Genomic DNA, 21883 nt, shown 5'->3' with positions numbered 1-21883 from the left:
ACCCTAGACCCCAAACATCTTGCAGGTGTCAGCTGGCTCTGAGACTCCACTAGAGACGGCCTCCAAGTTGCCAGAAGCCTCCCTGAGTGCCCATGACTAGACATTGTAGAATCGAAGCCCTATCATCTTCCACTTGTTTTCTTTCATCCACAGCTTCTACTCAGAGACTCTCTCTTAGAGTTCCTGTCCTCTGACTAAGTATGTGAGGTTGTCCGTGAACAGCAATCCTCTGCTCTCCGCCTCCCGAATGCTGGAGTTACAAGTGTGCGCCACCACGCCCAGCGACTGGTTACTATATTTTCAACTTTTCACATAAAACAAAATGAGCGATGTTTGAGATTTGCTGGGTGGGGGGGGGAAGAAACAGTTGCACTCACCACATTTTTTCCTTCATTTTGGGCATCTCGATAATCAGGATTAAGCTACAAAAAAAAAAAAGGAAAAACTAATTTTGAATGGCTATTAAAAGCATATGAATAAGACTGTGGTATTTAATTCAGTACACACGTCTATTATTTAAGTTTAATATTTTAAAAGCTAAGAAAAAATACTAGCAAAAAATACTAGTAAATATAATAACTTAAAACATTATCACCAAAACCCCAGCTATAGGAGACAAGAGCTAAACTGTCAAATGTATGGCCTCGGTTCACATCAGAGCTGTTGACATCTTTGCACAGTTGAGCAATGACAATCCCACGTCCTCTGGGGAAGCACTCGAGAGAGTTCACGATTTGACCCGCCACAAAAGCTGCCGGGAACTAATAACTCAGACACCAATTTTACAAACTAGATCAAAAGAAAATTTCAACAATGACTCAAGATCACACTTCCCATGTTATGCTCAAGAAAAAGAAAACAGAGAAAAAGGGAGCTACACATCCGATATGTCAGCTGACGCAGGAGGACCACTGGACGCAACAAGGACACACCCACCCATGTCTTCCCACCTGGACAGCCAGGGTCGGGTCACTGGGGCCAAGGAAGGAGCTCCAGGGAGGGTGCGTGTGGACACATATGCATTTCAGCAGGTCAGATTCCCACCTCTTAGTTCCCACTAGCAAAGGACATCTAAGGGTGAATAGCTAGCTAGTCACTGAGCAGGCAACAGACTTTATAAATCTGGATTTTTTTTTCCCTTGAAATATCAGTTTGTCAACCAGGCATGGCGGGACACGTTTATAATCCCAGTACTTGGGAGGCTGAGTCAAGAGGATCGCAGGTTTGCGGCCAGCCTCGGCTACTTGTGAGACTCTGTTTCAAAATAAAGAATTAAAAAAATAGGGGTGAGGGTGTAGCTTGGTCCCTGGGTTCCATCCCCAGTTCTGCAAAAAATAAAAATGAAAAAAATCAAGCTAACTCAACTTAATCATTTTAGTATGAATCACCTGGGATATATACAATGCACAATTTCAATTAGTTAAAGTTATTTCAAATTTAAAGTCAGATGTCTTCTTTTTCTTTTTGTTTTCTAGTTTTTGTTTGGGGTTGTTGTTGTTGTTGTTGTTGTTGTTACTCTACTTCCAAACTGCATCTCCTTTTTTCCTTTTCTTAAAAAAAAAAAAAAAAAACAGGGTCTCACTAAATTGCTGAGGCTGGCTTCCAATCTGCATTACTCCTGTCTCAGCCTCCCAAGTACTGGGATTCTAAGGCATGCACCACTCCATCTAGCTCAGATGTCTTTCTTAAAATGACACTGGGCTAAGAGCTCTAGTTGTGACTCCCAAATCACCACTACATAGCAACGGAGGTGCTGAAAAAGAAAGAAAAATAGAACAAAAGAAAAGGCTCTCGATCTCACTGACAACAAAGTTTTTAAAAACAACCTAAACTCCAAATCTTGGCTGGACTGGCACTAACCATAGAGCAGAACGTTCGGGGGAGGGGCAGTAAGTCCCCCGCTGTCACCTGTGATAACCCTCAGCCTGGCTTCCAGCTAGCCGCTGTGTGGCTGGGGTTAAGACACCTGCTGTGGCTCCCACTTAGTCCTCGGACTCAGAGATCCAGAGAACTTAGCAAACAAGTCTGTACTGAAAGCCTTCCACAGGGAGAAGCTGCCATTTAGGTTAAGCAGAAAATGGTTTCCCCAGCCTAGCACACCCAGGTCCCATTTCCTGTCTCCATCTTCTCCTGGCACTGCAGAGCTCGGAGCAGATGTTGGCAGAGGGATTTCCCAGGGAGCATTGCGTGAAGAGAAGAAGAAAAAGAACAAGGGCTGCTGTGTGCGGGCATCACATTGAATGACCACGTAGAAATAGCAGGAAGGCAGGAGACCGAAGCCACTGCAGAACTTGGGTACCAGGAGCCAACCTCAGCCTAGGCCAGCCCCTGCGCTGGGGCGCGCCCAATTTTTTCTTTTAAATTGGCTTGAAGGACAGTACATTCAAGCCACATGGATATTCACAGAGCTCACTCATCTGAGGAGAGAAGGGAAGGAAAAGAAGAAAGAAAAATATAGAACTAACAAAAAGTACCTTGAAACAAGGAAAATCCTGTCGCAGGATTTTTTTTTTTTTATTGTTGTTGTTACTGTTGTTTGTACTGGGGGTGGAAGCCAACAGCATTCTACCTCTGAGTGACACCTCCAGCCCTTTTTATTTTTTATTTTGAAATAGGGTTTCAATAAGTTGTGGAGAATCTTGTTAAGTTGGTAAGGCTGGCCTCAAACTTGTGATCCTCCTGCCTCAGCCTCCCAAGTACTGAGATTACAGACAGATGCCACCCTAGGCTCCCTTTCTCAGGATCTTTCTGATATTTCCTGTGGTATGTTATAAAATAAATTTTCCAGAAATGGTTTGGCATACTTAAGAAGGTACAAATAAATGGAGCCTGTACATAAAGGCAACAGAATCACATGAGGATAATGTAATGTAAAAATAAAATAGCATAAGTAACAAAATAAAGGATTACAACACAAAAATAGGGAAGATTTTAGCAAACAAAAATAAATGCATAAATACAATACCAAAATACAAAAAGTACAAAATACAAAGGCATAAATACAAGACTAAAATGCAAGGCCAAAATTCCTGCTGGCAGCAACAAAAATCCTAGCTGATTCTACAGAAAACGAGTGCTGCAGAAGGTTAAGAAGTTGAGCGGTTATCCCTCTACCCAGAAGTCAAAATCGGGGGGCGGGGGATTGTGGAGGAGCAGAGAAGGAACTTGCAACTCCTGGACCAAGGTATCAGAAGGAAGAGACAGTAAAACCCAAGCAAGAATTGGAGATCATAGAAAGTGAAGCTTCCTCAGGTAAAGAAAGAACTGTGTGTGCAGAGGCCCCTACTGTAGGATAAAAATCAGCTAAAGCATATGGACACATTCATCCAAAAATGATGAAGAAGAAAAAAAGAGAAAAAGAAACCGCAGCAGGGGCTTAAAACGGAGCTGGAAATGAGGCCTAGATAGAAATGCAGGTGGTGTCATGGAAGGATAAATAAACCACAAGCTGTCTATTCAGACAGTGGAGTACTATTCAGCAGAAAACATGGCCAGTGGTCAAGGACAAATCTCGAGCACATGAAGTGAAAGAAGCCAGCACAAAAAAGAATGTGCCACGTGGTTCCATTTATATGACACGGGAGAGTAAACAGGACTACTAAACTATGGGGAACAGAGGCAGAGGGGGGATGGGAGAACGGGGGAGGGACAGGAGGCAGAGGCCAGGCTGAGAGCCCCAGGAGGGGGCCTTTGGGTGCCCAGAACTGACACCCAGGGAGGAGGGGACTCAGGATCCCCGTGGGAACGAGCAGGACCTGCAACGGGGGGTGTGGGGCTGACCTGTGTTTTTCTACAGACTCGGAATCTACCTCTAACTCTTTAAATACTCTTGCAAAATGAATCATGGAGTTCGTTCCCAAATAGAATGAATCTTGTGTTTAGAATCTGAGAATGAGCCGGTTGTGGTGGCGCACGCTTGTAATCCCCGCGCTTGGGAGGCGGAGACAGGAGGATCGCGCTGGTTCGAGGCCAGCCTCGCTGGCTTAAGAGACCCTGTTTCCAAAAATAAAAAGAAAATAGGTCTGGGAGTGTAGCCCAGAGAAGGGGTTCCAGGAACCCCAGTACCACCAAAAACAAAAAAAAAGAATCTGAGAATGAGCCGGGTGTGGAGGCGCACACCCAAAATCCATGTTCTGGGGAGGCTGAGGCAGGAGGATCACAAGTTTAAGATCAGCCTCAACAACTTAAAAAGACCCTGTTTCAGAATAAAAAGGGGCTGGAGTTATAGCTTGGAGGTAGAATGTCCCTGGGTTCATTCCCCAGTACCACCAAAAGAAAGAAAGGAAGGAAGGAAGGAAGGAAGGAAGGAAGGAAGAAAGAAAGAATCTGAGACTAAAAGAGGGACAAAGAATGAGTGAACCGGCCCCTATCTACTGATTAATCAAATCTAAGAATACATATTTTTGTGTTTTTGCTGGCGCATTATACGCTCACGTCATAATGTAAATCACGTTGACAATGACATACGTGCACGCGTCCTTGGTGCCCCCGCCTCCCCATTTCTCTCCCTTCCAATACAGAGTAATACATATTCTACACTTGGTAGTAAAGGAAATTCCAACATAGTGCCTATAAGAGATTTATTCACTTATTTAATCACGTATCACTGTAGCTTTTTAATTAATTTTTTTTTTTTGGTACTGGGTATTGAACCCAGGGACATCCTACCTCCAGGCTATACCCCCATCCCTCTGTTATTTTTATTTCTTTTTTAATTAATTAATTATTTTTTATTTTTTATTTTTTGGTGGTACTGGGGTTCCCGGAAGCCCTTCTACCTTCGGGCTACACTCCCAGACCTATTTTTACATTTTTTTATTTGGAAACAGGGTCTCCTAAGCCAGCGCGCGCGGCTGGCTTCGAACCTGCGCGATCCTCCTGTCTCTGCCTCCCAAGCGCGGAGATTACAAGCGTGCGCCACCACGCCCGGCTCTTAATTAATTAATTAATTTATTTATTTATTTATTTATTTATTTTGCAGTACAGGGGCATTCTACCTCTGAGTTACACCCCCAGCTGTATTTTTTTATTTTTTATTTTGAAACAAGGTCTCACTGAGTTGCAAAGGGCCTCACTAAGTACCTGAGGCTGGCAGAGAACTGCGATCCTCCTGTCTCAGCCTCCCAAATGCTGGGATTACAAGCCTGCGCCACCACGCCCAGCTTTTAGTTTTGTTTTGAAATAGGGTCTAACTAACTTGCTGAGATCTTACTAACTTGAACCTTCAATCCTCTTGTCTCAGCCTACCAAGTATTGAGGTCACAGGCATACACCGCCGTGTCAGGCTTCTCACCATAGCTTTTTTTTTTTTTTTTGGTGGTACTGGGGTTCCTGGAAGCCCTTCTACCTCCAGGCTACACTCCCAGACCTATTTTTACATTTTTATTTGGAAACAGGGTCTCCTAAGCCAGCGCGCGCGGCTGGCTTTGAACCTGCGCGATCCTCCTGTCTCTGCCTCCCAAGCGCGGGGATTACAAGCGTGCGCCACCACGCCCGGCTCACCATAGCTTTTATGAAATTTTTCAGTTTAAAGAATTCTAACTTTTAGCCAGGTGTGATGGCGCACACTTGTAATCTCTGCGCTTGGGAGGCTGAATTACAGGAAAACGCACAGGTCTAAGCCAGCCTCAGCTACTTAGTGAGGCTCTCGACAACTTAGTGAGTCCCTGTTTCCAAATAAAGTATAAAATAGGACTGGGAGTATAGACCAGAGGTAGAAAAACCCCTGGGTTCCACGCCCAGTAACACACACACACACACACACACACACACACACACACACACAAGAATTGTAACTTTTGCATATTTTTTAAAGAAAAATCCATATTAAAATTTTCACCAAATTACATTCCAAAAGATATCTAATATGTGTAACCAAAGCTATAACTTGGGGTCGACATTTTCACTTAATATGCACTATATAAGAGTTGGTTCTGGACACTAGTAAACTCATGCTGGAAACTATAACATATCTGTAACTAAAATGCACACAGAAAGAGGAACTAAACTATCTAAGTCAAACACAAAACAACGAATACCCTTTAAAGCATAGGTCATATCGAATGCCAGAAACTACGTCAGCTTCTAAAAGTCAGTCTTCACACAATTCACGTACTCAGGATCGCCCAGTCCCATCCCTGGCCAGCTAGATTCCAGACTGCTCTGAAAGGAAATCATACGCTCCCTTAGTTTACTATGAAAAACTTTCACCCCATGAAAGGTCACTCGGTGTTCTCATCGGTAAAATGAGGACAAAAGTGTTTGACTGAACCCCGAGTCAACGTCGACAAATTTAACATATTCATATCTTTGCCGTCGGTGGTAAGCATGGTGCCAATCAAGTTCTGCCTCATCAAGCCGGGCATGGTGGCGCACGCTTGTAATCCCAGCATTCGGGAGGCTGAGACCTGGAGGATCGCGGTTCGCGGACAGCCCCAGCTACTTAGTGAGGCCCTCTGCAACTCAGTGAGACCCGGTTTCAAAATAAAGAATAAAAAATAGGGCAGGGGGTGTAGCTCTGAGGTCAAATGCCTCTGGGTTCCATCCCCAGACCCGCAAAAAAAAAAAAAAAAAGTTCTGCCTCATCTGTTTCTTTCAGCCTGTGGTACATTAGTTTAAATAATTAACATGGAGAGACGGCTCTAGTAAATTCAGAAAAGTCTAAATGCTAAGAATGAGGAGGAAGAGAAAAGGAAGCTATGGCTAGATAAATTCACCAATATTGACTATTAAAGATCAAATAAACATGTTTTAAATCATACTGCTGTGCTCCTCCTCTAAATAGAGAGAGTTTCAGGAGTATTATTCAAGTAATTAGACTAAAGACGAATAGAGGAAAATGATTTTTAAAGAGAGAAGAAAAGATGTGGTCATATGGAGGTACCTGAATCTTTTAGAACTTCCAAGGAAATATTTCCTCGTGCTAAAACATAAATTACAAACCTGCCATTGGAGAGCAAGCACTAGTAAGCTCCTCCATCATTTCTTCAATAAATATTCATGGAGCATCTATAATGGGCGAAGCATTGTGGCATAGGGCATTTTAGCACAAAGAGAATGTGGTCCCTGACCACGAGACCTTAAGATCTGGGGGGAGAAATAAGACATGATACAGCCGCTATAAAACAAACTAGAATGTGTCCAGAGATCTCAGACAGGGATGAATAATTTATAAACAATATAGGTCGGAGGAAGGAGGGATCTGTGGTGGGCCAATTTATTCAAGAATTATTCATGGAGGGTAGTGTTTGAGATAAGCCTTGAAGGACGGGTAGAATGTTAACTGGCAGAGAAGGAAGGAGGGCGAGGCCAAGAGAAGACGGGGCGCGATGGTGCAGATGCCATACAGGTGAGACTTGTTGAGAGAAGACCCATTCATGTCACTTAGGGAATGATTATTATGTGCTTTCTGTGTGTGTGTGTGTGTGTGTGTGTGGTACTGGGGTTCCTGGAAGCCCTTCTCCCTCCAGGCTACAATCCCAGACCTATTTTTTTTTATTTGGAAACAGGGTCTCTTAAGCCAGCGGGGCTGGCTTCGAACCTGCGCGATCCTCCTGTCTCCGCCTCCCAAGCGCGGGGATTACAAGCGTGCGCCACCACGCCCGGCTTTTTATGTGCTTTTGAGGGACCCATTCATTCAACCTCACCATTATGCTACAAGAAGGGAGTCTTAACCCCAACTTACAGATGAGGCTCCTGGGGCCCATCACGTGAGGTATTTTTGCAAAGTCATACCGCTGTCATAGCACCGGCAGGCTGAGAAGCACAGGCCTGACAGCCCAGAGCTACACCTTCCAGGAACTACAATGTATTACTTCCCTTCTGTCTCCATAAGGCAGAGTGGTGTGAACCAGGACAAAAATGCTTGTAATTCCACTACCTGGAAGGCTAAGACAGAAGGATCACAGGTTCGAGGCCAGCCTTGGCAATTTAGTGATGTACTCAGTAACCTAGAAAGACCCTGTTTCAAAGCAAAGAATAAAAAGATCTGGATGTATAGTTTGGAGGTAGGATGCCACTGGATTTGATCACCAGTAACAAAAAATAAATAAAAAATAAAAAGTAAAAAATAAAGAAAGAAAAAAAGTAAGATAGCCCAAACCAATAGGCTGTTAAATCCCAAGCAAAACATACTAAAAAAAAATCAGCAGAATCCAAATGTGTAAACTCGGAAAGAAAATATATTTATTGTGATTCTGAGGTTTTAACTACACTAAGAAAAGTTATCATTTAGTAGAGAAACAACTCAATCTTAGAAATATTTATTGCTTATAAAGCAATGTGATATCTAGGATCAAATTCACAACACACTAGTGCCATGGGAGTGGACGACACGGAGAGGAATGAAAAGCTAATATTTGAAGAAAGTCTTCATTTAAAAGGTCAAAGAGGAATAAAAGAAGCTAGACACCATGCAAGTGGTAGAGACACAGAACGTGATATCATAAACTCTGAGCCAGTGAAAGTCACAACCATACCACAATCAAATGAAAGATGTCTGTGTCCTTCTGTCTAACACAATAGAAAAAAAAAAAAAAAAAAAACCCGAAAGCTTCTAAGTCCATAATACATGCTTTCTTCTTTTTTTCTTTTTTTGCGATATTGGGGATGGAACCCAGGGTCATTCTACCTCCAGGCTATATCCCCAGCCCTATTTTTAATTCTTTATTTTGAAACAGGGTCTCACTGAGTTGCAGAGGGCCTCACTAAGTAGTAGCTGAGGCTGTCCACGAACCGCGATCCTCCTGTCTCAGCCTCCTAAATGCTGGGATTACAAGCGTGCGCCACCATGCCCAGCCCATGCTTTCTTCTTTAAATTATTTTAACCAGCTGAGCATAGTAGCACAAACTTGTAATTCCAGTACTCGAGAGGCTGAGACAGAAGGTTAGCAGGTTCAAGGACAGCCTCAACATCTTAGACTCTAAGAAACCTAGTTAGATGTTGGTTCAAAACATAATAATAATAAAGTGTTCAAAGTATAGCTCTGAGGTAGAATGACCCTGGGTTCAATCTCTAATACCAAAAAATTCATTTTAACTGATACATAAAAATATAAAAATTGTACATCTTACTAACATACCATGATACTTCAATACGTATACATTGTATAATGTTTAAATCAAGCTAAACATATCTATCACCTCATATGTTTCTTTATGGTCAAAACTTTCCAAATTCTTTCTTCTAGTTTTGATACTCAGCCCACTGTGAAAAAAAATCATGCCACAACTTCTTTTTCCATCTACCTATAACTCAGCAGCCACTGATCAACCTTCCCCATCTTTCCTATCCCAGCCTCTGATAACCACCATCCTACCCTCAACTTCTATGAAATCAATTTAATTTTAGATTCCACATAGGAATAAAATCATGTGATAATTTTTACAATGAAATGTTTTGAACAATTTATTGTACATAAAACATTAAAGTCTTAAAATCATCATGAGTATATTTTAAAATAATTACATATATATGTTCTTTCCAATAGCTGGCATTCCAATGCCACATCTATTATTCTTATTGATAAATAATCTTAACTGGGTGTTTATGTGTGTTCAGTATAATTTAGAGTGTGGCATATAGACATTCACTCATTGAATTCACATATACATACATATATACATTCTAGTATATACATTCACTTATTGTATATCTGTACACATAAACAGACATGTCCTTTTATGTAAATCATACAGAGATATTTAAAACTACAGCCCTAAAATTCATAATCCCACACAAAAATACAGGTTCTGAACTACTAAGTTTTTAACTAATTAATTAAACTTAGACTCAAGAAATAAGTTGTTACTGCCATCTGGTGGACATTTTGCCTATCCACAAACAAACTAGCTTTTTAGCAGGCAACATGAAATATTTAACAAATAAAATTACTTTGCATTACTTGATCTATCTTGTTTTGGAAAAAAATTATCAAAAGTTATTGCTTTAACCGGGCGTGGTGGCACATGCTTGTAATCTCAGTACTTGGGAGGTTGAGACAGAAAGATACCAGGTTTGCAGACATCCTCACTTACTGAGGTCCTCTGCAACTCAGGAAGACTCTGTTTCAAAATTAAGAATAAAAAATAGGGTTGGGGGTGAATGCCCTAGGGTTCAGTCCCTAGTACTGGGGAAAAAAAAGTTATTGCTTTAGTAAGCCTCAAGATGGCGTGGTGGTGCACCGTTCTAACACCAGTACTTGGGAGGCTGAGACAGGAGATCCAGGTTTGTAACCATCCTCAGCTACTTAGTGAGGCCCTCTGCAACTCAGTGAGACCCTGTTTCAAAATAAAGAATAAAATATAGGGCTGGGGTGGGGCTCGGAGGCAGAATGCCTCTGGGTTCAATTCCCAGTTCCAGAAACAAAAAGTAATCCCCCGGGAAATATATATATTTTTAAAAATCAGTTCAAAAACTGTGATGCTTTACTTGTAATTCTATATTATAAAATTACTTCCTCTTCCATATACATAGTTATAAACTCATCTGCACCAAGTTAAAAGGAGTAAAATTGGCCGGGCGTGGTGGCGCACGCTTGTAATCCCCGCGCTTGGGAGGCTGAGGCAGGAGGATCGCACAGGTTTGAAGCCAGCCGCGCTACTGAGTGAGGCTCTCAGCAACTTAGTGAGACCCTGTTTCCAAATAAAATATAAAATAGGTCTGGGAGTATAGCCCAGAAGTAGAAAGCCTCTGGGTTCCACTCCTAGTACCACCAAAATAAATAAATAAAAATAAATAAATAAATAAATAAATAAAAAGAGTAAAATCAAAGACAAAATGTCAATAAGGATGCCAGCAGCTGCACTGTGTATTAAACACTCAAAAATAAACAAGTGTTTACCTTCTCCTTGTGCAACCTCACTAACCCTGTGCACGCTGCAGTGAACAGGGAGGGGACCTGGAACATGGTTCTATAGTATCTCATGGAACCAAAATGTTTCTGTTACCTTATTCACAATTAAATACTTTGTTTCACATTTTACCCATTTTATCAATTTTAATTTCTCAAAAATTAATCTGCATGCATATAAAACTATACTATTAGAGATACTTTGATTAATCTACATTGCATAAAACTACACTATTAGAGACCCATAAAACTATACTACTGAAGATCCTAAAATCTCCTAGAAGTACCTCCCCCTCTCATTTTGGGAAGGGAGTGGGAGGTACTGAGGATTGAGCCCAGGGCCCTTCCTCCCCTCTAGCTACAATCCCAGCCCTTTTTATTTTTTTAATTTTGGAACAAAGTCTCACTAAGTTGCTGAGGCTGGTCTTGAACCTGTGGTCCTCTAGTCTCAGCCTCCCACGTACTGGGATTACAGGCATGCACCACCATGCTTGGCTCCACTGAAGATCTCTACATGGAATAAGGGTCCATTTCTAAAGCTGATTCTTGTTAGTATCTTGCAGAAAAGCAAGGTATTCATTGTGTTGTTATATATTCATTATGTATGCATTGTCCTAATTCCTAGATATTTTCTATAATTCACCCAAAAAGGATGCTACTTGTAAATAGCTGGGAATATATGTGCGATGTTTCTAAGTTTAGGCTACAGAATCTCCAGCGTATGAAACAATATGTCCTCTTCATTTCTACACAAGCAATAACCTCACACGTTTTTCTGAATAACTTAATCACCCACTTAAGTGGTAGTTAAAACAGAGTATCATGTTTAGGCAATATATTTTTAAGTTAATTTTTAGAGGTTTTTTTTTTTCTTACTTGTGCTTAGATTTAAGGTTGTAACCCTGTAGACTTACTGTAAGATTTAGCAAGGTCAATCATAGATGCGTATGCGCGCACACACTCGCTTACACACACACACATGCAGTGCTGGGGATTGAACACAAGGGCATTCTACCTCTGAGGCACCCCCCCCCAGACCTGTTTTATTTTTTTATTCAGAAACAGGGCCATGCTAAGTTAGGGGCTTGCTAAATTGCTAATGCTGGCTTTGAACCTGCATCCTCCTGTCTCAGCCTCCCAAGAGGTGGGATTACAGGCATGTGCCACCACGCCTGGCTCACCCATAGACTTAATAATTTGAGCATTACACAAAACCACCTCTGATAATTACAATCACTCAGATGGAAGCAGGTGTAAAAAAGATCTCGACAACCCAGGGATTGGGTTATCTAGACCGCAAACTATCAGTCCCTTCATTTGCAACAATAAAAACACCTCCAGGCATTGCCAAAATCCCCTCCAGTTGAGAACCACTGATATAAATGAAGCGGTGCAAGGCTAGCACTCAGTCCTAATGCCGTCAGTATTCATGTGTCATTGACTTGAGCAAGATAAATCACTTCCGTGAGCCTGGACTTCCTCTTCTGTAAATTGAAATGACTATATTTACAAGCAGTGTCCCTGTGGTTCATCTCTTCAGTCTTGCAGTGTTTGCTAAATGTGAATGAAGCGTCAGACTTTGTTCCAGGCACAGGTGAGCCTTGTGTGCTGTGAGTGTTTCCTCATGGGAAAAAGCATTCATTGGAGAGACTGAGAGTGCATGGTGAAGGAATTGACAGACGCAAAACTGCAAGTTGATGAATTCAAAGAAATGATGTTTCTGAAATATCGACAGGTTTATAGAAAATAACTATGGCATTATTCAGGATCAAAGCCCTGGTTTGTTGTTTTTTTTTTGTTTTTTTTTTTTTTTTGGCTGTAAACCTGTGATCCTCCTATCTCAGTCTCCCAAGTCCTGGAATTACAGGTGTGCGGTGGCTAGGATTTTAATGCTTCCATGAGGCAGTATTTGCATAATAGGTAACCTTTTCCAATAAACCAATTAAAGAACTAAATTTCGCCCCTACGAATTTTCTCCCATGATGTTATCTGACATAGAAATACTAGTTCCTCACGATAATGATAATGTTGATCAAACGTTATTCTCCATTTTGTTTCCTTCCTCTCCACAAAAGGAACTTAACATTACGTGTGTGTGTGTGTGCGTGTGTGTGTGTGTGTTGCCTTTTTATACACAAGGGAACTCAGGTTCAATGGTTAAATATTTCCTTAAAGTGAGATAGACTGTACAGGGTATACATGGGGTACACACACACACACACACACACACACACACACTATTTTAGGCTCTCTTAGTTCCAATGGCCAATAAAAATTACCATGAACTCAAAGGCAATTCAAAAAGTGCATAATGCAATTTTCCAAAAATGTTGAAAGCACATTAGAGGAATGTTTTAAATTATAAATATGTCCACTGAAGGTGGGAAAGCCATTCACTGGGAAAGAGAGTTAACGACTTGTTCTCCGTCCTGCTTGTTAGGTATTTCCAACAAGGAACAAAACCTAATAATAAAGGACCAACGTGACCTCTTATGACAATCACATTAATTCTCTTTGATGCAAAAGCAGCGCAATACAACGCCATCTTGTTTAAGAATACATCTTATAAAATTATCAAATGGGACTCTTAACTTCCCTCCGACCCCTCCTCCCGCGCTGCTGTGAGCGGAGCACTGGGTCTGTCTCACTTCCACACCCTGGCTCCTCCTCCCTCCTCCACCCTGGATTTCAGGATTCCACTAAAATGATCGCATCCTTGCCAAGTGCCGTGAATAGGTTTCATTCCTGACCTTTTCTGGAACACTCCCTCCTTTCTGACCTCCGCCCCCCCTTGCCTGGCACCTGTGAGTCAACCCACTGCATTTCCCGGTTTCTTCTTTGGATTCTCAGGCTCCTGGTCTTCTGTCCACCCTTAGAAGATGAAGTTCCTCTTGGTTCTATGTAAATATCTCACCATGCACTCACTCTCTGGTGGTATTATCTGTACTGAAGAGACCTAAAGCCCCTTGGTCGGCCTTAGTCCAGCCCCAAACTTCTAAAAGTTGGTGGAGCCTGTGCCTATGAGATGGCTTCCCCTGGACCTTTCATGAGCACCCCCACTGAACATACTCAAATTGAATGAATTTTTCTTCTCATTCACTTGGTACCCATTTTCTCCAAATCAGTGGGTGACATCACCAGTTCTCCAAAGCTGAAATCCTTCTACTCCTAAAGCCCTGTCACTCGGCCTTTGATTCTGTCCCGGAAAAACACTGCAGCCCCTCTCCTCCTTGCTCTGACCAAAGCCGCCCCTTGGACCGGGTCTTTAAAGTTCCTCAAAAGTATCTTCCCTCTGTCTCCCCTAAGTCCAGTCTCTTCTAGTTGTTCCACAAAGGCTTCCGAGCTGCACCGGCCACCAACCCTTCTGCCCAGGGTGGAAACGTTCCGTACCTGTACTCTCCCACGTGGAGTCAACAATGAGTGACTCACTGTGGCTAGTCGTTGCAGAACTGACTCTCAAGCTTCATTTGATTTATGTTTGTGGTGCCAGGAGTTAATCCAAGGGTCATTCTACACCTCTGCTACATCCCCAGGCCTTTTTAGTTTTTTGTTTTGAAACAGGGTCTCACAAAGATGCTGAGGGTCCCATTAAGTTGCTGGGGTTGGCCTCGAACCTGTGACCCTCCTGTCTCAGCCTCCCAGTCACAGTGATTTAAAATCACAGTGATGCCGGGCGTGGTGGCGCACGCTTGTAATCCCCGCGCTTGGGAGGCAGAGACAGGAGGATCGCGCAGGTTCGAAGCCAGCCCCGCGCGCTGGCTTAGGAGACCCTGTTTCCAAAATGAAAATGTAAAAATAGGTCTGGGAGTGTAGCCCGGAGGTAGAAGGGCTTCCAGGAACCCCAGTACCACCAAAAAAATAAAAATTAAAAAAAAATTAAAAAAAATAAAATCACAGTGATAGGATAACCATGGCTTCTTACGGCTATCATAGATTGAATAGCCACCTGCTTTCTGACGGGAAATCAATGTTTTAAATCAGTGACTGTGGCAATAATCGAGACACACTCCAAGATGATCGAGATATGCCATTTTCATACCAAGAGGACAAGTCCCCCGGGACACAAGTGTGCAGGATCCTGTCTGAACTTTGATGACTTGGGAAATATAAAACCCCACCTTCTGTCAGTATTTTGAAGCTAAAATTTCTACCTGGATGATAAAATACTACAGAAAAGCACCCGTTGTATTAGTTAAAATCAATAGAAAATGGATTGCTAGTTTTCAATTTTCAGATATGTATTTAATGTTTAACTCTCCTTTCCCCATCTTTGCCATAAAAAAGATGTTATCTACAGAATTAAAGGTCAAAGGAAAGAGCCTTCATATACACCGGACGCCTCAATGGACAAAATAGCACCTGGCATTTAAACTGTGTTCTCTAAAGACAGCGCAGAAAGACAGCCTGTCAAGATCGTCTCAAAACCATTTCAGGAACCGCTTTCTATTTTCCGTCTCTAAGTAATCCATTTATGTATCAAGGTCTTGAATCTTCATGTAAGTTGATAAATGATGACATTTCTAATAATCTAATGATTCGAATATATCAGATAATGTAAGCTTTAATCACAAAAATTAATAAGGAGAGCATATATCATGTCGGTTTCCTATGGAATATAAGTAGCTAAAAATGCCACTAACTGAAAAATGAATTGGGGAAAAGAGCCACCAACACAGGACCCAAGGGGACTTTGATTCTAAAATCTTATCTTTTATAGGAGATGTGGTTTGGTGTTTCTAATTTGTACTTTAGACAAGAGTCTCTGCTGTGTATTTTTGCTTCAAACGATTGTCTTTCAAAATAGTTCCTTCAAAACATTTAAGGTATAAACAGCCTGGAAATTAAAAGGCTACATTTCATTTAGTTGAGCAGTTAATATGCCCGATACTTATAAAACTAAGAGTAGTGCCTAGTCATCCTATAATGAAATTAATCATGCTGGCATCACTTCCTGGGGGTACCTTGAGCTGAACATTATGCCAAGCACTTCACCTAAACTACATCATACTAGATATTTGATTATCCTCGGAGGATGAAATGAAATTAGAGACATTATTGGTCCCAATAACACCTCTCACTTAGGAATCCTGAAATCCTTCCGATCTTACAGAAGCCTCAACAGCTTCTTCATATTGATTCATTCATTCATTTAAAAAAAAAAATTCATCAAATGGTTTCTAAGTGCCAGGCAAGGTTGTGGGTATTAAGGATACACTGGTGATGAGGGGCAAAAAAAAAAAATCCTACCATCAGAAAGCATACATCTACAGGTAGACACAGCCGCTAAAATAAAGTGTACAAAGAGTCAGACGTGGGTGCGTGGGACAAGCAGGATGCGGAGGGTAAGGGGGTTGGCTGCTACTGTAGACAGGGTCCAGGGTGGCAGAGTTAGCTCCTAGAGTAGACAGGGTCACGTGCCTACAGAACCTGTGGGGCCCCGCCTGCTTCCCACACCTTCCCCTGACAGTCAGTCTCCCGACCCCACTTCCTTTCCCTTCCCCACATCCGGAACAAAAGGGAGGCGAGTGGCAGTAAACAGCCCCTGGGATTTGGCTTTAGAATCGCGAAAGAAACTCTAAGTTAAAAACTACAAACAGAATAGGGAGAACAGAATGAATGAATAGTTGGCTATAACAAAAAAAAAAAATAGTTGAAATTTTGTTTATTTATTTATTTATTTATTTATTTATTTATTGCAAGTCTGAGGATGGAAACCAGGGGCATTCAACCTTCGAGCTACACCCCCAGCCCTATTTTTTATTCTTGAGTTTGAAACAGGGTCTCACTAAGTTGCAAAGGGCCTCACTAAGTAGCTGAGGCTGTCCACAAACCGTGATCCTCCGATCTCAGCCTCCCAAATGCTGGAATGACAAGAGTGCACCACCATGCCCGGCTTAAAATGTATTTTTTTTTTTTTTTTGATAGTACTGGGGTTCCTGGAAGCCCAGTACCTCCGGGCTACACTCCCAGACCTGTTTTTTTTTATATTTTTATTTTATTTTATTTTTTATATTTTATATTTTTTTATATTTTTTTATAATTTTATTTGGAAACAGGGTCTCCTAAGCCAGCGTGCGCGGCTGGCTTCGAACCTGCATGATCCTCCTGTCTCTGCCTCCCAAGCGCGGGGATTACAAGCATGCGCCACCACGCCCGGCTTAAAATGTATTTTTAAATTAGATATCACACCTCAAAAAATTTCAAAGACTTTTTAATGTTATTTCTACCCACCCTTTATATATGATTATCAATGCACTTTTAGTGAAGAAGTAAAAAAACCTTTATATGTTTCTACCATTTTTATTGAAAGTTTGAGAACAGGTCAGGGTGTGAGGAAGAAACCCATTTCCTCTCCAGTGGTGTGAACAACAGAAGCCACATACTAAAGGAAGAGCGGCCCCTGAATAAAAGCCTGGCACCTGCCAGGCTACACATCAGCCAGGCAGATGAAGGGATTCCTCAAGTCTCTAAGGCAAACATTTTGAGAAAGTAAAACTAAATATAAAAGTGCAGATCATGTCACACACACACATGCAAATAAAATGCCCATTCCACTTCACCTTACAGTAAACCAGCTGAAGAATTTTGTTGTTATTATTTTAAATTTTTATTGGTGCACTGTAATTATACATCATAGTGAGGCTCAAAGTGATGGACACACACAGGTGCACAGCCATTGTGTGTTTAGAGAATATTCCACAGAGAATATTTACATCAATAGAGAGCATTTCATTTATGAACAGTTATTTGTTTTCATTAATTTTCATTGAACAATTGTTTTCATTAATTTTCATGTTAAGGACTTGACTAATATCTACACTTTTATTTTTATTTTATTTTTTTTGTGTGTGTGTGTGTGTGTGTGTGGTACTAGGGGTGGAACCCAGAGGCTTTCTACTTCTGGGCTATACTCCCAGACCTTTTTTTATATATATTTTATTTGGAAACAGGGTCTCACTAAGTTGCTGAGAGCCTCACTAAGTAGCTGAGGCTGGCTTCGAACTCGTGCGATCCTCCTGTCTCAGCCTCCCAAGCGCGGGGATTACAAGCGTGCGCCACCACGCCCGGCTTATATCTACACTTTTAAAATAATTATATGCCAAACCGGAACATTATAATAATAGTTGGTTTTGTATGCAAATTAAATGTCCTTTGGAGAAATCAACTGCCTGTTTCACTTATTTTAGAATCAGAAACTTCATAGCCCCAGATCCGATAGTCTTACCTCTGCAGCTAAATAGTTTCCAGTTGCAAGATGTTTGAATCTGAACAGGCTGTTCCACTGTCCTGCGCCCCCGCGGCATGGGTCATGGTGAACCACCTATGGACAAAGAGCAGTGGTGACACAGCGGCCGGATGGCGTTCACGTCCCAGCCCAGAAAGGCCAGGTCTGCACGAGCGCTGCCTGCTCACGCTCATCGCTCATCTGCTCACGTCAAATCTAAAATGTGTTTTCATAAGAGTACAATGTGGCAGAAGAACAAAGTCCTCCGCACGTGAGCAAGACTTGGTGCGACAGTTGTTAGCTCACTGTGCCGAGCCCGCGGCTCCTGCCTTAGAGCTGCAAACACGGCTTTACCCCAAAAGCCATATTTCCAAGGCCCCAACTGCTCCAGCCCAAAACCAAGGCTGTGAGTCGTCCCCCCCTCCTCTTGTTCAGATACCAAGCAAGAGAGCCAACGCTCGCTCTGCAAGACAATACAATAGTGTCATGGTGGTGGCTGTGCCTCGAGTTTTCATTGTAATGGAGAGAAGAGAATAGGCAAACTTGACAAATACTGGGAAGGAGACAACCCGAGTGCAAGATGAAGGAACTAGAAATGCTCCTGTACACAGGGCCGGCCTCCTGGGCAGCTCGGAGGTGAGTGACCGGAACGTGGAGGAAAATGAAACAGTCCTGCAGGGGCTGGACACTGGGGCAGAGGAAGCCTCGGGTGCTAACGCCTGCAGGGCTGAGCTCACTTGATTCTTGGCCCTTTCCCTGTATGCTTTTTTACGAATACCATGTCCTTAGATACCTGACCTTCAAGCTCGCCTCGCCCCAGGTGCTGAGCCTCCAGGCTCGCTGGGGCTGACGCAGTAGAACTCATGCGCGTCGATGGCTGTTTGAGTCTCGACTCTGCCAGTTATCAAGGTACGATCGCGGTAATGTAACATCTCTATGTACAAAATGGGGGTCATTCATAGTACTGCTGTGAAGATTAAATACCATAAGGCATACTGAAGAGCTAGGGTAACTTTTCAGGATTCTCTCTCAGCAGATTGCCTTCTTATTGTTACTATTGACAATGCTTTGGCTTGTTCTGCAGCCTTCAATTCTGTCGACTAATGTATAGCGCTTTCTAACGTCTTTTGCTAGACTCCACCTTCTAGGCCCCAGATAAATTACCAGCCTAGACCTTAGTGGGTCTAGCAATGGCAGTATAGCTCCCTAGGGAATATTGGAGATTTGGAAGGGAGGGCATTTTTATGGATCACAGTGATTGTAGAAGGACACTATTGGCATTTAATAAGCAACGGTCAGGAGAGGAAATCTCCCGTAATTCACAGAAAAGCCCAGCATGTGTTAAGTAGTATGTCTGGCCAATAGGACAATCCTCACCCTTCTAAATGATTCCTTGTATCAAAGGGCTAGAAACTTCACCTGGCAGAGGTCTGGGCATTCCCATTAGAATGGAAAACAGAGGAAGGAAGCAGAGAGTTTCTTCTTCCAGGTCCAGGGCTAGGAACAGTGGTAGCGGTCAACAGGTCCAGTCTACGGGCTGGGTGCAAGAGGACAGTGCAGCTCATGAGGAAAGGCCTATGGGCTCTGGGGAGGGGCCGAGCATCTTCACATCAGGCTGGGTGTTCAGGAGGTCCATTTTCCCCACGCGGGTTTTCTTCCTCCAGACCCTCCAGTGACGTCAACCCTAATTGCCTATATTAAATACCTCCCTTCGTGAAACGCCAGATCCTCCTGCTGACTGAGCACGATGCCCAGCCTTCCTGATGAAGCCCAGCTGCTACAGCACACAACAGGGAATGTCCTGCAGCCTGCAGGATCTTTCAAATCTCATACAGAAATAAGCCTCCCACAAACACACATTGTTAATTGCTTCAGTACTTGAGCACACTAAAAAGTTTTCACATCAAGTGGGATGAAAGGTCCGATCGTTTAAGAAATTCACTATGGGGAGGGGAACTTAAATGTAGTAAAGACATTATCTTAAAGTTATTAAATAACAATTCTGGCTGCTCGCTTGGTGTGCTGTGGAATTTCCAACTACACATTTGATGGAAAGGGTTTCAGTGCAATGATTCCGTTATAGCAAAAGCTATCAGACTAAGCATAGAACGGAACTTTCAAAACTCCTTCGGACAGATTTGGAACCAAGTATTATGTAGGCAGAAACCTCATTTTATTTTATTAATAGAGTTTTAAATAGTACCTCATATTACTGCTATCTCAATATATTTTCAAGGTGTTAGAACACAACAATCGGAAATCTATAGGGTAAAAATGTTTTATTTACGCACTTATTTGGGGGGCTGCCTGCTATTCGTCAGCCTTAGCCTGGTGGTTGTGGCAGCCTCTGGCCAGGGCTCACACAGCCTCCTGTGTACCTGCTTCGATGGCAGTGTTTGTCCCAGCTCTCAACCTCATCCCCTCTTGACAGAGATGGTAACCATAGGCCTTCTGAATGCCAGAGGCTAAAAGTGTGCTCAGACATGTCCTGGGCTTTCAAGATAGGAAATTCAACTTATCGTACTCTATCATCTCCACCCAAAAGCATGTCAGAACTCCAAGGATTCCTTTGGTGTTAGTTACATTTATCAACAAGGCTCGTCTCATTTGCATAAACGTACTTCTCTGTTTCAAGTGTAATTTGCCTTGTTACACCTTAATTATGGTTATTTCCCTCTATTTTTTTTAATGTGCACATAAGTTTGCTCTGTTTTTACCTCTCCTATTTGTTATCATTTGAGGTCTCAAAATTTCTTCTGAACTTGTGCAGAAGGCCTTCCGATTCTACTCTACCATGTTTGTCTAATTCAGGATGTAAATGGATTTATCAAAGATAGATATGTCATTTCTCCCAGAGCATTCATTTACATGTTGAGATACATATTTTTATTAGAAAATATTTTCCTTTTATTTCTTCTTATTATTAGAATGTCAGCATTATGCTCATTTTTAACTGTGAGAACCTATACATTCTGTTTTAGGATATCATGGAAAATATTACAAAATATATGCTTTCAAACAAGTTAAGTGATGGGTTTGAATGGTTGAGAACCACTGCTAAAGGTTTAGAGGCCCATTCAGTCAAGATGCAACTCATCACTCCTTGGCTTGATCACAGGCAGTTATGTATATTTTTTCCTGGGGCGGAAGAAGATATTGAGGATTCTACCTCTGAGTTATACCCTCAGCCCTTTTTATTTTGCTCAGTTACTGTACTGGCCTCAAGTGTATAATCCTCCTGTCTCAGCCTCCCAAGTACTGGGATTACAGGTATGTGCCACCATGCCCAGATAGTGATGTATATCTTATCTCCTCAACTATATAGAAAGCTCCTTTAGGCAAAAATCTATATCTCACACTTTCATTATCACTTTAACTTGCTTTTACCGTTAAAGAATACTTTATAAGGGGTAAAAGAAATTCTTAACTGAGTCTCTTGATTCCAATAGAAATGGCATACCCAGAAGAAATAAACATTGTTCTCCTCCATGACAGTACAGTTCTGATATCTTAGAGTGGATCCTCCTATATTGAAGAATATGGGTTTGAATCTCATTAGCACTGACAAAATTTCATGATGGATTTTTAAAAGGTAAAATCAGATACTTGTCTTTGTTAAATGAGGGAGAGAGAGAGAAAGAGAAAGAGGAAGGAAGGAAGAAAGGAAGAAAGAAAGAAAGAAAGAAAGAAAGAAAGAAAGAAAGAAAGAAAGAAAGAAGGAAAGAAAGAAAGGAGGGAAGAAGGAAAGAAACGAAAGGCACTCTAGAGCAAATAGGTGAAGGAAGTAGTATCCTTGCAAACTGGTCAC

General features: G+C 42.0%; 1 protein-coding gene across 4 annotated transcripts in view; it reads right to left on the bottom strand.

Annotated features, from left to right (window-relative positions):
• The window catches only part of ITPR2 (inositol 1,4,5-trisphosphate receptor type 2), a gene marked incomplete at both ends in the record, with an annotated part of 551977 nt that overhangs the window by 412827 nt on the left and 117267 nt on the right, over positions 1–21883 (bottom strand). For 3 of the 4 annotated variants that reach the window (XM_080705463.1, XM_080705466.1, XM_080705465.1), the window contains 2 exons: positions 378–422; positions 18076–18171. In XM_080705463.1, the coding sequence (XP_080561589.1) occupies positions 378–422; positions 18076–18171 (141 nt within the window). The remainder of the gene's footprint in view (positions 1–377; positions 423–18075; positions 18172–21883) is intronic. The other variant, XM_080705464.1, reaches the window with a different exon arrangement.

The sequence above is a fragment of the Muscardinus avellanarius genome (assembly GCF_963383645.1).
Source record: "Muscardinus avellanarius genome assembly, chromosome: 11".
Classification (NCBI taxonomy): domain Eukaryota; kingdom Metazoa; phylum Chordata; class Mammalia; order Rodentia; family Gliridae; genus Muscardinus; species Muscardinus avellanarius.
This window is presented reverse-complemented; position numbering and strand designations above follow the sequence as displayed.